General features: G+C 37.9%; 1 protein-coding gene across 6 annotated transcripts in view; it reads left to right on the top strand.

The window, feature by feature from the left end:
* CLASP2 (cytoplasmic linker associated protein 2) overlaps positions 1-14,931 on the top strand; it is a 178,645-nt gene that overhangs the window by 89,330 nt on the left and 74,384 nt on the right. For all 6 annotated transcript variants that reach the window (XM_083379335.1, XM_083379333.1, XM_083379336.1 and 3 more), the window contains exons 14-18: positions 426-485; positions 6,670-6,747; positions 7,173-7,340; positions 8,378-8,433; positions 8,588-8,758. In XM_083379335.1, the coding sequence (XP_083235461.1) occupies positions 426-485; positions 6,670-6,747; positions 7,173-7,340; positions 8,378-8,433; positions 8,588-8,758 (533 nt within the window). The remainder of the gene's footprint in view (positions 1-425; positions 486-6,669; positions 6,748-7,172; positions 7,341-8,377; positions 8,434-8,587; positions 8,759-14,931) is intronic.

Below are 14,931 nucleotides of genomic sequence, written 5' to 3'. Positions count from 1 at the left end.
AAATCAATATTAGGAATGTCTTCTTCCATAAAATATAGCTACATCTAGGAGGGATATTTTTCTGAATTCAGATATAGGACTTTCCTGACAGGTAATTATCAAGTTACAACAGTAATTGGGACCAGAATTTCCATTGCTAAGTGATGCGGTTCTAAAACATGTCACATGACACATCTTTGCTATTCCTAATAAAATATCATTTTTTTAATTATTAAATGTTGAGTTATGTGGACCATCCAGATCTACTTCAAAGAAAGAGTTAATAGAAGGGGTTAAAGAAATCATGATGCGTCCTAAATTCGGTATAATTATTTGTCAAATTCCCTGACTTCTAGTAATTAAAGCCTTTTAACATGTTAGAATCTTTACCTTCTGTAACTAATTCAAATAAATTTAGAATTGACTTTAAACCTTTTATTTTCTAGGCGCTCTTTTGAATTTCTAGACCTGTTGTTACAAGAATGGCAAACCCATTCTTTGGAAAGGTATGATTTGTGCCTCTTTTTTAGTTCATAAAAATGGTTCCTTATTTATGAAATAAGTTTCTTCTGTATTTTTAAAATACAAAATATTTTGTTTGTTTCATAAAAACTATGAATCCTTTCTAAAAACATAATGTGATCTATCCTAGACTTGGAGAGGCTCTTTCTATGGTTGTATCCCCCCCCGTGTGTGTGTGTGTGTGTGTGTGTGTGTGTATGAGAGAAAATTGTTTATATTATTGCATTAATGCAAGAAGTATTTGAAAATTTTTAATGAAAGAGTATTGGCAAAAGCAGTCTAGCTGCACTGTTTCAAATATGATGATAAACAGTATTGTAGTTGGTATGAAATTTATTCAGAATCACGTAGATGATCTGATGAAAAAATGTTAAGTACTAGAAAAACCAATGCATTCCAAACTGGCTTAACACAGGAAGCTTTGTTTGTTACCTTTTTTTCCTTTAACTGTTCCCTATTTTCTCTCTCATTGATAGAGAAGGGGTAGAGAAAATAAGTATATCAGCTTCTCTGTGTGTAGTTTTAATTAAATAATTAAATATGTCAGGGAAATGTTTTGGAACAGATATTGCCCCAAATATGTCAGTTTTGAATTGTATTGCTAACATGAATAAACATAGTATTCTATATATTACTGGAGTGCATTTAGCAGTTTTCCATATAATTTAAACTTTCCTGATAAATTTTACAGCTTTTAGATGAATTTGGTTGCCATCTTTATGCAGATTCAGCTTCTTATATTTTCTGCAAAAAGAAAAAAATAGTTGATATAATTTATTATTGTTAATCACACAGTCAAATATTTAGACTGTTTTTGTCACAGGATGTAAGCTGTTCCAGATAAAACTGCCTTTTATAAATGACTGATAATTTTATTAATGTTGATAGTTGTTCAAGTGGTCGTCCATATGTTTTGGAGCTGCACCCAGGGAATCCATTTCTATTAGAACTAACTTATTTTCTTTTTCCACAGTCATTCTACTTCTATTTGCAAGTCTTTGTATTTTGTGATATTATGATGTTTCGTTGCAGTCAGCCAGATGTTTAGAATGAATTAAGATTCCACGTGTTGAGTCCTTCCCAAGGAACTGGGATAGAAAGATGTTGTTGTTTGGTAATGTAAATTTATTATTGTGGTTGTCACACAGTTAGTTTAGATTAGAGTTGGCATTGTTATCCACCTATCTAATTCTTCCAAAGGACCTGGGATAGACAGATGTTGTTATTTGATGGTGTAAAAAGTATTATAGGTTGTAAGCTATTTCAAGTAAAGTTGCCTTTACTTTGATTTTGTCAATGCTGTTCAAGTAATGCTCCAAATGTTTTTCTTAGTTATTCTACTTCTATTTGCAAATTTTGTACTTTGTGATTTTCTCCAGTTCTTTCTCTTCTATCTGCTGTCTCCAGGTACTGCTAAGTCTACTAGCCATATTTTTTTTGCCTAGGATGTTATGTGGCAGGCGCTTCTCTGTTTGAATTCTAAATCCCAAAGCAATTTATCTTCTTCATTTTCTATTACTTGGTTTCTTTTGTAGGCTTACCATTTCCTGCTTAAGAGTAAATAGTATTTCTTGTACATCTTCTAATGCACCATTGTTGCTATTTTGTCATGCTGTTGTTTGCAGTTCATCAGTGCAATTTTCTTGCAGCAGCTAACTAGGTAGTCCAGTGTTTCTTCAGCTTTTTTGCAGAGATGGCATTTGCTGTCTGTACTATCTTTTCAATTCTGACTTTTTATACATTTGTTTTAAGGCTTGGTCTTGGGCAGCCTGAAATAGCCCCTCAGTCTCTTTCTTCAACTTTCCTGCTCTCAGCTATTGTCAGATCTTGTTATTATCTGCTTTGCCTGCTATTCTTATTTTCTGGCCATGTACTAGCTTCAGTGAATTGTTGATATTTTTCCTTATTTCTAATGCTCATTTTTAATGTACTGGCAATGAAATATTTTGTCTTGCCAGCTCTTTTTTCTGTTCTTCATTTAATCTTTCTAGTAGGTCAGTTTGGCCTCTCTAGAGCAGAGGACCCCAATCTGTAGGCTGCAGCCGATTGGCCACAGGACCATGTGAATGGCTGGCCAATGTGCGCAAGTGCATGCACTTGCATGGCCACACTTCTCTGAGTATCATGGCTATTCACAGCCCCACAGGTGTTTACCCCTCCCACAAAACAATCCCTTCTTCCCCCCCCCCTCCCACTCCAGGTCACCAACCCTGAAAGGTTTGGGAACTCTGCTTAAGAGTACTCAGTAAGCCTTCGGTGCATCTTCTTCACTGTCCTGCAAATATTCTTCCAATGCTTTGTATGCACATGATAGGAAAAAAAAATTGGGGGGGGCAATGACAGGTGAGAAGGACCAGAGCAGCTGGATCCTGTCTGTCCCAGCATCCTATGGCCAGGAACCCTGAGAAATATGCAGATTACCTCCAAATGTCTCAGAGTTCTCAAAACATCTTGGCGAGCTCCAGTTGGCTGGAAACAGATGGTCATGGAGGGAGGAAGGGATGGGCTACACTTTATTTTTGTATCCAGCGAGTGTGGATTTCAGAGCTGGCTTGGCTTTACTGCAACCATCACTCTTAGTAAAAGAAACCCTTGCTTTAATCAAATGGAGTCAAAGGCTTTTCTTTCCTAGTGGATCGGATTGGGGCAGATCTAATATTAAACCAGCTCTGCAGTTGTGGTCAACCCAGAGAGAAACTCTGTGGGGACCATGCAAATGATGTCAGTTCAAGGGAATGACTAGGAAGACCTTGAGGCCTGGGAGAAGCATCCTCAAAACCCCTTTCTGGAGGGCTGGATCTATCGGGATGGATGAGAGAGGCAACCCACCAACACCCTGATGGTCCCTTGGTGTCAGGAAAAAGGAAGAATGGGGAGAGAAACCCATGGGAATGACATTCACCCATAGAAGGTGAGACAGCCGCCAGCGAGAGACCCAGAACTGGAGGAAGAATTGAGCACAGGCAAGCCAGAGCAAGAGGACTGGATGCTAGAGCAAGCCATAAACTTCATGAGGAGCTCATTTGGTAGTTTCAAAGCTCAAGAAGCCTAGCCCGGGCGGCACATCCAACTGACCAGCCAACTCCAGCCACAGCAAGTGAGGGGGCAACCACCTCTGTCACCGCAAAGGCAGCAGCAACGAGCCCCTCAGCAGCTGCAACCATCCCAGCACCTGACCCTGCAGCCCAGCCTGTACCAGCTGCAGGAGCAGCACCAGCAAATGGAGAAGACCCAAGACACCAGCCCTGGGAGTAAAGTTCAACTGAAACCCCAGCAATTGGGGTTCTTCCTGGCACAAGTTTGGACATATGTGCAAGAGTATGATCCAGAAATAGCCACCAAAGGGGCTATGGTGCAGTGCGTGACCATGGTCTTAGAGGGGGCTGCAGGTGAATGGATGGTCACCCTCCACAACAATGACACCATGGAACTAAGAAACCTCAACCACTTCACGGCTGCACTTTGGAAGAGCTTCGATCGCAAAGCCAGAGATTGCATAAAAACTATCAGGCAAGGAGACAGGGTGGTGGCCGAGTACAGCCACGAGTTTTGCAACCTGGCCTGCTGACTGACTGACTGGCCAGAAGACCTCTTGATCAGATGCTTCCAAGACAGGCTAAATGACAAGGTCTGCAACACCTGCATTTCCAGAGGTGTCTCCCCCCTCCATGGCTGGTATGTCCTAGCAGACGAAGTGGAAATCGACCTGGCTCGATCCAGATATTGGCCAAACCATGAATGGCAAATGGAGGATCCCTGAAAAGAAAGAGGCCCCAAAATCAGTGCCACATGAGCAGAGCCCATACTGCCAATCCATTGGCTGCTTCAGGTGTGGGAACTGCCAAACTGCATGTCCATCCGAGAAGGCAACTCAGGCTGCTGCCCAAAACCCAGCAAAACCACAATAGCAAGCCCGTGAAACCTCCCTGAAGGGAGTGGAAGTCGTAGAATTCACCCTATCACCCAAAGAGGATGGGAGAACCCCACATAACCCAGGTGGGAGCCCGGTGGAAAGTGAGCCAGACTACAACAGTGATCCCTTGGTACATCGCACAGTCAATCCGGTGACCATCCCCGTAGAACTGAAGGACATGCTGGCCCATTTGGTCAAAGGAAAGGTCTTCACCAGGTTGAATTTGCAGGAGGCCTACTACCGAGTGAGGATCAAAGCAGGGGATAAGTGAAAAACAGCTTTTAATTGCCCTTTAGGTTGCTTCTAGTTCTGGGTCCTCTCTTTTGGACTGCAAGGGAACCCTGCTGTGTTAGCTAATAAACTAAATGCTGCATGAATACCTGGGAGTTAGTTTTCCTGGACAACATTTTAATCTATACTGAGACCATGGCAGAACACGTAAAACTAGTCAGAGCTGTGCTCAAGAAGCTTTGATGGCTGAACTATATGCTAAACTATCCAAATGCAAATTCCACTAGAGTAAAATTGACGCACTGCATCTCCCATGAGGGGATAGAGATGGACCCCGAAAAGGTGCGGGCAGTGTTTTTTTTTCCTAAGGGATTGGATTGGGGCAGGTCTGAAATTAAGTACTATTGCTATTGCTATTTATAGTGATTTTTTTATCCAAACTCTTGAGGTTAATTCCATAGGGCACCTTGATTCCTTCAGTTTCACTATTTTTCCTATATTACTGATGAGGTGGCACGTTTGTGTAGTCCAGACTCCATTGTAATATCTTGGCTGTGTATTTGGAAACTGTTGAGCAGTGATTCTGTTTCAGATGGTGTTTTTCTATAATTTCAGATCATCCATGTAAAAGGTTAGATAGCTTGGCAGATGTTTTTGATGTTTAGTAGCCATTGCCTGATTTGTTCATTATGATTGATAGAGGAATCGGTACAGTTGTGAATTATTATTATGATTGATTGCACAATCAACCAGATATTTAGAATAGATTTGGCATTTGTATACATCTATCAAATCCTTCCCAAGGACCTGGGATAGGTAGATGTTGTTGTTTGATGGTGTTATCATTTCAAATTTAACTTTAATGCACTCTAAATTTAACAGCATCCCTTAATACACTGTGAAATCATGTTTCTAATAATGATCATCTCAGTCAAATATAGTGCTAAAATTGCTTTTTGCATTCAAAACATTAGATCTGCAACATAAGTCCTCTCCTCTAAAGAGAAACATTTCATTTATAGAAATTTATTTTTGAATGGTAGCAGTTAAGGTCCAGTTCTAATTTTTGTCAATGATAGGAGAAAGAATTGTAAATAGTTTTTTTATATTTTCTAGAAGAGAATTTTTGCACATTCATATCTACACACTATTCCTACCTGATCAAGATCACATGTTCATTTTTTTCTGGTTAATCTTTGACCTTGTTTTTCTTTTCCTTACTAATATATCCACCTTAATTAATGATTAATATCTCAATAGGGAATCCATCTAATTCTGGTGTTTTACCTCTTGTCTTTTTTTAACTTCTCCCTCAGATAGTGGAGCAAATCCAAGTTGTTTTGGTAAAAATGGTAGCTTAATTTTATTTTTAAAAAGACTAAATATCTCCATTCAATACATTCTCTGGATTACTATATAAGTCTGAATTAAATTTTAAAAATTGACAGTTTATATCTATTAAAGTTTTATAGATTTCATCTCTTTCACCTCTAATAGTTGGAATCATTGCCTTATCTTTCTTTTGAATTAACTAAGATCTTACCAGATCTTTCACCATTCTCCCAATATCTATATGAGAAACATATTAACATGAATTCTGTCTATTCATAATACACTGCTATCTTGCTAGAATTTCAATCCACAATCCTCATTCCTGTGTAAACCAAGAGCTTCCAAATTTCTTTTCCAGATTTCCTGCAGAACTCAGGGTAGACGTGTCTTGACCCCAGATTTTATTATATCTCCTCACTAGGCTTTTCCCAATGTTGCCCCAAAGCAGGGAGATATTGTACTCTTTTACGTGTGACTCAAGACAAATCATCAAATCGTTTGCTTGTCCATATTAGTCCAAGTACTAATTAGAACCATTTAGTATCTGGGTCTGGGTAAAGCTGGCCAGGTTCTCTACTCTCTTTTGAGAACTTGATTGCATTCATTATCTAAATTTTTTCAAGAAACAGCAACTCCTCTGATGAAGTTAAGGTAAATTGGAAGTAATATTTATTTCTGGTTTTCCCTTACAGGCATGCAGCTGTTCTGGTTGAAACTATCAAAAAGGGCATTCATGATGCTGATGCTGAGGCAAGAGTGGAGGCACGAAAGTAAGATTAATTTAAAGTTTGGCTTAACTGATTTTGAAAACATTGATACTTTTTAGCAGAAAAGGATAGCCCCCATATTTAGGAGGGAAGTTTCTAGGGTTTATACATATTGTTGATTTTTAATTTTGTATGCCGCCAGGTGTCATTGTGTGTTAGTTGGGTGATTACATACATTTATTTAATAAACAAATAAAAAGATTTATGTGATGATCCCTAACATACAATGACTCCAGGGAGCATACACAATAAGTTAATAGTTACGGTTCTTTTCCATTTTAGCTATTTATGAAGACACAGTTTTGTGATGTTGAGAGTTTTCTCATTTGTTAAAATGTTAGAAACATTTTTTTACTAGTGTTGGAAGATTGTTTCTGTTTCCAGAAATGTTTTCCTTCCTCTACTAAATTTTATGTTGTTTCTTTCAGGACTTATCTAGGCCTAAGAAGTCATTTTCCTGGTGAGGCAGAAGTTCTGTATAATAATCTTGAACCATCCTATCAAAGAAGTCTCCAGACTTACTTAAAAAATTCTGGTAGCATTGCATCACTTCCACAGTCAGATAGGTCATCTTCCAGCTCACAAGAAAGTCTAAAGTAAGTATCAGTCTAGAAGAAAATACTTCTGTCCACAAGATAAGGGCATTTTTCTTGGAACTTATTTCCACCTACAGAATGATGTTGTTGTTAGCTGCAAAGTCGTGTCCGACCCATTGCAACCCCATGGACAACATTCCTCCAGGCCTTCCTGTCCTCTACCGTCTTCTGGAGTCATTTAAGCTCACGCCTACTGCTTCAGTGACTCCATCCAGCCACCTCATTCTCTGTCGTCCCCTTCTTCTCTTGCCCTCAACCTTTCCCAGCATTAGGCTCTTCTCCAGTGAGTCCTTCCTTCTTGTTAAGTGGCCAAAGTATTTGAGTTTTAGCTTCAGGATTTGGCCTTCTAAAGAGCAGTCAAGGTTGATCTCCTGTAGGACTGACCGGTTTGATCGCCTTGCAGTCCAAGGGACTCACAGGAGTCTTCTCCAGACCTACAGAGTAAGAAACTATAATATTGTCAACCTTGCGAGGGAGTCTAGACAAGAGGCACTCCTAGACATAGCAGCTCTAACTTTATTATTTCATTAACAGATTTCTTTAACAGAATATTGTAAATCTGAAAGTACATTTCTCACCTCTCACCTTTACAATCCAAAAGAAACTAGGGACAGTCTCTTCTGAGCCATTTGCCCTTTCCACAGTCCTGCAGGTTCAGCTGCTTTTTATCTGACTTTTGCTTCATCTTCAGCTCTTACTCTTGCCTTCCAAGCCATTTCCACTTGTTATTACAGATAAAAATGTATTTTTAATGTAACATATCTTCACTGCCTTATTTAGATAGGACCTGTCTTTCAGTGCACATTCAATATTAGGTAATAATATGAAAGTCTATAGCAGGTTTTGTGAAATAGTGACACAGAATTGAGCTTTTCAGGAAAGTGTTTCAAGATTTCTTTCCCCCAAAGAAAATAATGTTTCCTGATTAGAGTTTTTATAGAAGTTTAAGAGTATTGAAGAAAACAGGAAATATTTACTCTTTTGAAATGTTCAATAATTTGCATTATTAAAACTATTGTTTTGCTTTTTTTCCCCAGTCGTCCCTTCTCTTCAAAATGGTCCACCTCCAGTTCTGCGAGTATGGCTAACAGAGGTAATTTGCTGTGTACCCCCAAAGAGTTACTCAGTGTACTAGACCAGGTGGAATTTTGAAATTTTAGAAATAAGTTAGGCATATTTCTTGATGATTTCTTAAACTGTCAGCATAATGTGGGAATCTTAATATGCAGTTTTCTGTTTTCTCTCAGTTTCAAGTAGCAGCAAAGCTGCGCCGACCCTAGGAACACTGCAAAGGTCTCGCAGTGACATTGATGTTAATGCTGCCGCTGGGGCAAAGGCACGTCATGCTATTGGTCAGCCATCAGGAACTGGTCGCTTAGCAACTGCTGGTCTATCTCCAGGATCATATGCTTCACTAGGTAGGGAACATGTTCAATATACAATAAACCACTTATCAGAATTTTTCTTGTATATTGAAATGCTATTTTCCCTTCATTTACAGTTGTATCAGTGAATTATCTAAGTTTGTGAATAAAGAATTATCCAGCAATGAAGACATTTATTAATTTATAGTAAATAAGATATTGACACTCTTTTTCCATATTATTCAATGTTTTCTTGTTAGGTGTCAATGGAGATTCTCAATCATCCAGGTCATGGTTATCCCAAAGGTGCTTTTTCAAGAGGTAATTGGACTTTCTTGTTCCTGAAGGAGCTTCTTGAATGAAAAGCGAAATGTCTTCAAACAAAAACAATAAAGTCCAGTTGCCACTTGAAAAAGCACCTTTGGGATTTTCTTGTTAAGCTGAAAAGTTTTGCAGCTAAAAATAACCTTCTAATTCAGAAAACACTTATAAAAATCAATACATTTTTAACCTATTAACATGAGTAAACTTGCAGCTGGGATAAACTAATTTATATTTTTCATATGCTTGCTCTCATAAGATGCTGGCATATGAATTTATTCTAGGGTTTTGTAATAACAAATGTGAAACGAAATAAAGCAGTATGAGAAACTAGTTTAATTAATAAAGATTTTTTTTATGCCTCCACTTAATAAAATTAGGGGAATTCATTACTCTCTTTTCTTGTTGAAAATTGTATCATTTAACATTTTTCTTATTCTTATGTTAGTAACTGAAATTCTTACACACTGAAAATTATAAACATTTATATTCTTTAGAGGAAAGGGGGAATAAAATTCACACCAATTCTTTCTCATGTTAAGGTGGAAGCAATAAGATAAAAAATTAGATAGATATGAACAAGTGTGTTCAGTTTGCAATTATTCATCATTGGGATTGATGTCCCTTTTTAAAAAACAGTTTTAAATGATATCAGTTCAGTATATAAGCCTTAGTTTAGAATTACTAAAGCAGTTGTCAGTCTGTACATCTTGGCTACAATAGCCAGATGTCCAGATCTGGATTGGTATAGTTTTTTGAAATAAAAAGTGTGTATCCTCTTTACTTTTTGAAGTATTATTGTATCAGTTGGGTTCCCCACTGATTGGGTTCCTCAATAAGGCAAATGAGGTTTTGAGTTTGTCCAGATGGCAGCTGGAGAGAGAAAGAGCTTCTTCCACTCAGCTCTCCATCCTGACTTTTTAAAAAACTTTTTTGTAGTTTCTACTGGAAAAAAGAGAATGGAATGGGTGATTTATGAGAATCAATTAACTTTATGTCATTTCTCAGGCAATTTGTATGAAATGTATATTTGCCTCCTCACCCAGCTCCCTTTTTAAAGTGGGGTGAAATGTGTCATATGAGGTATTTATTTGTACATCCATCTATGGGACATCTCCTTGAAATACATTTACTGGGCTAGGAGAGAAATTGCTACTGTGTTTCCCCGAAAATAAAACCCAATCTTATAATTTTTTTGCCTCCAAAATAGGCACCAAATCTTATTTTTGTGGGATGTCTTACCTTAGGACTACCACAGCTAGGCCTCCCATGCCCTGACACCTGTCATGCCACTGCACAAGTTCTTCTGTGGCTGCATGCCACGTGGCGCATTGCACCGCTACTTGCAGCATGAGGTCGATCGCGCACAAGGCTCTTCATGCTACCAACACTCACACCAGAAGGCTCATTGTGTCAATAGTGCTGCTGCTGCCGCTCACACCACAAGCCTTGTCGCACCAATTTCACCGCTGCCACTGCTTACAGAGTCAAGCCTAAGTTTGATTTTTAGGGGTGGGCCTAATATAAGCCCTACCCCAATAATAAGCCCTAGTTTGGGGGCAAGGTGCATGACTAAAAATCAAGCTGGCGGGGTGGAGCTGCCCCACGTGTCCTGCACTCACCAGGCCTGCCATGAATCGACACCTGCCTCTCCTCACCGGCCCACTTTTCTGTGGTGTCCTCCCGCCTGCATTTCGCAGTCAGAGGCTTTTCCGGAAGTTCTCTGCAGCCGAGAACCAAGCTATGGATTGAATTTATAGCTCGGTTCTTGGCTGCAAAGGCCTTTCCAGAAGGCCTGTGATGGAGAAATACAGGCCAGAGCTCCATTCTCAGCTGCAGAAAGAAGCTGCTCCTATGGCCGCAGAAATAGTGGGCTGGCTGGCTGGGGCTGTCAGTGCCGCAGCACTGAGGTGAGTGGAAAAGACACACACACCCCGAAAATAAGATCTGGTGCCTCTATTGGAGGCAAAAAAAAAAGACTGGGTCTTATTTTGGGGTAAACACAGTAGTATGTCTAAATTGATAATACAAATTTCATGTGTGTATGTTATTGCCCGTTTTTCACTTAGGGGCAATTGTTTTCAGCATCCTATTTTTTTCAAGTTAGCATGGTATATTATCCCACAAATGAAAGAAAAATATAACCTATGTAGATTTATTTTAGGGTGTGGTCTTTTCCCCCCTCCCTATCCTTTAGCATTGAAATTCTAGTTTAATGTATTTTATTGCATCAAACTTTATAAACACTGGTTTTTTGTATATTTAAAAATATTATTGTAACAAAATAATAGCCAAACCCTGGCTGTTTGTTGAAATAGTCATGCTTACTATTTAACTGATTATTATTTTTTTGAAAAATCCGTAAGTAAGTTTCCTATTCTTATACTAGTGAATTTTCTTTCTTCTTTAAGGCTATCTCAAATAATTGTTCATTTGAATAGAGTCTAAACATAAATGTATTTTAGTTCCACTAAAATCTGTGGAAGATTTTAATCATAAGTAACTTAATTCCCACAGATTTCCATTTAGAAAAGCATGCCTAACCAGGTTCAGATCTAGTTTATAAATCATACATGCAGATCTATATGCAGCTGTGTATACATCCTGCAAAAATAGGATAGTCTGGCTCTCTTTTAGCCTGAACTGTCAAATGTCTATGTCAGGGGTCCCCAACCCCCGGTTCACGGAATGGCACCAGTCTTCAGCATGCCAGCAACTGATCCGCGCAAACAAGCAAAGCCCCAACCGTGGGATGCAGGCAGCATGGGAAAACCATGTCTCCTCCGGTCCATGGAAAAGCCTTTTTACATGGAACCGGTCCCTGGTCCCAAAAGGTTGGTGGCTATTCATCTATGTGATATTATGACAACAGAGGTATTAATAAAATTCTTTATTTTTAGCACCATTGGTACTGGATACTAAGTTTCATTAATAATTTTGGAACTGCTTGTTTGCTAATGATTAGTATGTGCATGATTTCAGTATTTAAGTCTTTGTAAATTACTCATATCAATATATGAGTATTACATTAATTGCCTTAATTAAGATTTTATAGTTTCTTGTCAGTAGTTTGTCTTAACACATTAAGTTTTCCTGTTTCTTTGCTTGCTACTCCAAAAAAAGAGGATACTTCTGATAAGATGGATGGTAAGAACCTGTTTTGTCTGTCAATTTCTAAAATTTTGTGACACATTACAAATTCAGTTTGAATAACACACTCACCTGGCTTCTAAATAGTATTAAAGCATTGATATAAGTAGATATGTAAACATATGTCTGTGCAGCTCTCTTCCAGTGCTGCTTTAGACAAGGTTTATTAATGACTTGTACATTATTGTTTATTTTTGCAAAGCTAGTTTTAAATACTTGAGTAAGGGCATAACTTGATTTTTCTTACTATCAGCAAAGTAGTTGAATTTAAATTGCAATATATAACCTTAGGTTTTATATTATATGTGTTAATATATAACACATATAATTCATTTTTAATAACCATCTATTTTTTGTTAAGTTCTGCTTTTTAATTTTTAATTCTTTATTAATTATTATATAATGGTTTTAGGTAATTATTATTTTATATTCATTGTTTTATTGAACTGGTATATATCTCCCAGAATCACTTTCTGTAGATAGGCACCTATATATATTTCATCAATCAATAAATTTGATCAATAAAATAACCTCCAGTTCATAAATTTTATACTTCTTGTAGCCTGTTACCAAATGTAATTTTCAATATGTTAACTCTGGTAGAAAAAAAACAAGGTCTGGTGACATTTTAAATGTTTATTCTAAAATATGTCTTTGAGGAATACATTTCATTAGATGCAAAGAATGGAATGTAATCCTGAGACTTGCCTATGTGCGTGCATGTGGGTTTGTTAATAGTCTATAATGGCTTTAATCAGTATATTTCCATTAACATAATATAAAAGCAAGGCAGAAAATTTTGCTTAATGAAATTATAGATTATAGAGCATGTGGAAAAGTTTCAGAATAAAAAAGCTTGAAGAAGGTATAACCAAATATAGTTCTTAACTATATATAACTTTATAACAAAATATAGTTCTAACCACATTTTAAAATATAGTATGGTTCTATATATAATGAATAAAGCTTTTAATGGGATGCTAGAAAGTATGAGAAAATTGCCATTGTGGGTTGTATAGAAATGTATATAAGGTATTTCAGTATCATATAAAACTAATATATTCTGCCTCAGTTCTTCTGGAATTCAAATATAACATGACCAGATAGACTGATGTGGAAAGATATGCATGAGTGGATGAATGACTGGAAAGCTTAGTTCAGAAAGATTATGTTAGATTAGATCAGATTAGATTACATTACATTACATTACATTACATTACATTAGATAACCTAATTAATTTTTTGCTGTGGGCACAACGGCACACATTAAAAATGAAATTTAGTTGTTTGCTCTCAAAAGTGTACACATACATAACACACATTTAAACGTACTATATACAACTTATGTATGGACCTACACCCTTACATATAAATAACATAAATATTAATCACTGTCCATCTTGAATACATAACGGAAGGAGGAAATGAGATTATTTTTTTTAAAAAAAATATATTGGAGATTTTTTCCATTCTGCAATGTGACAAATTTGGTGTATTGTACAGGTAGTCTTCAAGTTACGAATGTAATGGAGCCTGCCCATTCCATTCGTAACTTAGGGATTCGTAGGAGTGAATCACATACCTTGAACATGATCAGTCCCTGCTTTCACCCACGCATTTGCTAATTGTTAAGTGAACATGAGGTATCTCAGGGTGGGGAAGCCCTGAGGGAGGCCTAGTGATGGAACAGGCCACCTGCTTAAGACCATCTAGGCCTTCCCTCAACCCACTGAAATACCTTGTGCTCCCCACAATTGCTTTCCTCTCCCCCCAATTCTATCATGCCGGGTCACTTACCTAGCAAGCTATCTCCTCTCCAGCCTCTCTTCCACAAAAGATCACAGCACTTACAGTCTCTGCGCAAAATATTTGCAAGCTGACAGGAGACTTTGGATCAGCAAAATCACTGCCTCAAAGCATCTGACAAGCTTGCAAACACTTTGGGCACCAAGACTGGATCTTACAGCCTGAACTCCCGCGAGATTACAGTGCCCAGAATCTTTCTCTCTCGGCACGAAAAGCATTTCCAAGCTGACTCTCCCTCAAAGGCAAAGAAACCACGGCAGAGAGAAGACAAATCTTTGCAAGATTAGTGAGTCCGGCGCAGCAAGATGGGAGGGGGAAGCAGTTGTGAGGAACGGGGGGGGGGGGAATAGGCCCAATGTTGCAGAGTTTCTGTGGTTGTTCACAATGGCAAACAACTGTCGTGGTGCTACAACTTTCATAATTTTGAGACTTGTTCATAAATAACTGTAGCCTTGTTCATTTAATAATTTTACATCGCTTTCTGGGCAACCAGTCAACTCTTTGCACCATTACCTTAATTTTATTACATTTTACAAGGTCACTAAATGAAGGGGGGGGGAACCCAACCAACTTGATAGCGATCACATAACACATTGACAAATGTCCTCCTCTCAGCTTCAATACATGACATCAATAACTGAATCCTACTGTGATCTGATTGGCTCATTGCCAAAACAAGATGACACCTGATTGGCTCTCTGAACACTCATGCTCATTGGCTACAATCAGATTAAGGAAAGCTACCTGATACCAACCTTAGCAAGTTGTGCTTCCTTTTTCTGGTTATTTGGCTATAACTTTTCATAGAATACAGTACAGATAATTTAACAAACTTTGTTGCATTACATTCTTGATTAAATTATCTTTCCATTGATATATAATTTTATGGTACTACTCCAAAAAAAGTGGTGTTATTAGCTACCAAACCTCAAAAATACACTTTTCCCAAA

Source organism: Vipera ursinii, assembly GCF_947247035.1.
Source record: "Vipera ursinii genome assembly, chromosome: Z".
Taxonomy (NCBI): domain Eukaryota; kingdom Metazoa; phylum Chordata; class Lepidosauria; order Squamata; family Viperidae; genus Vipera; species Vipera ursinii.
This window is presented reverse-complemented; position numbering and strand designations above follow the sequence as displayed.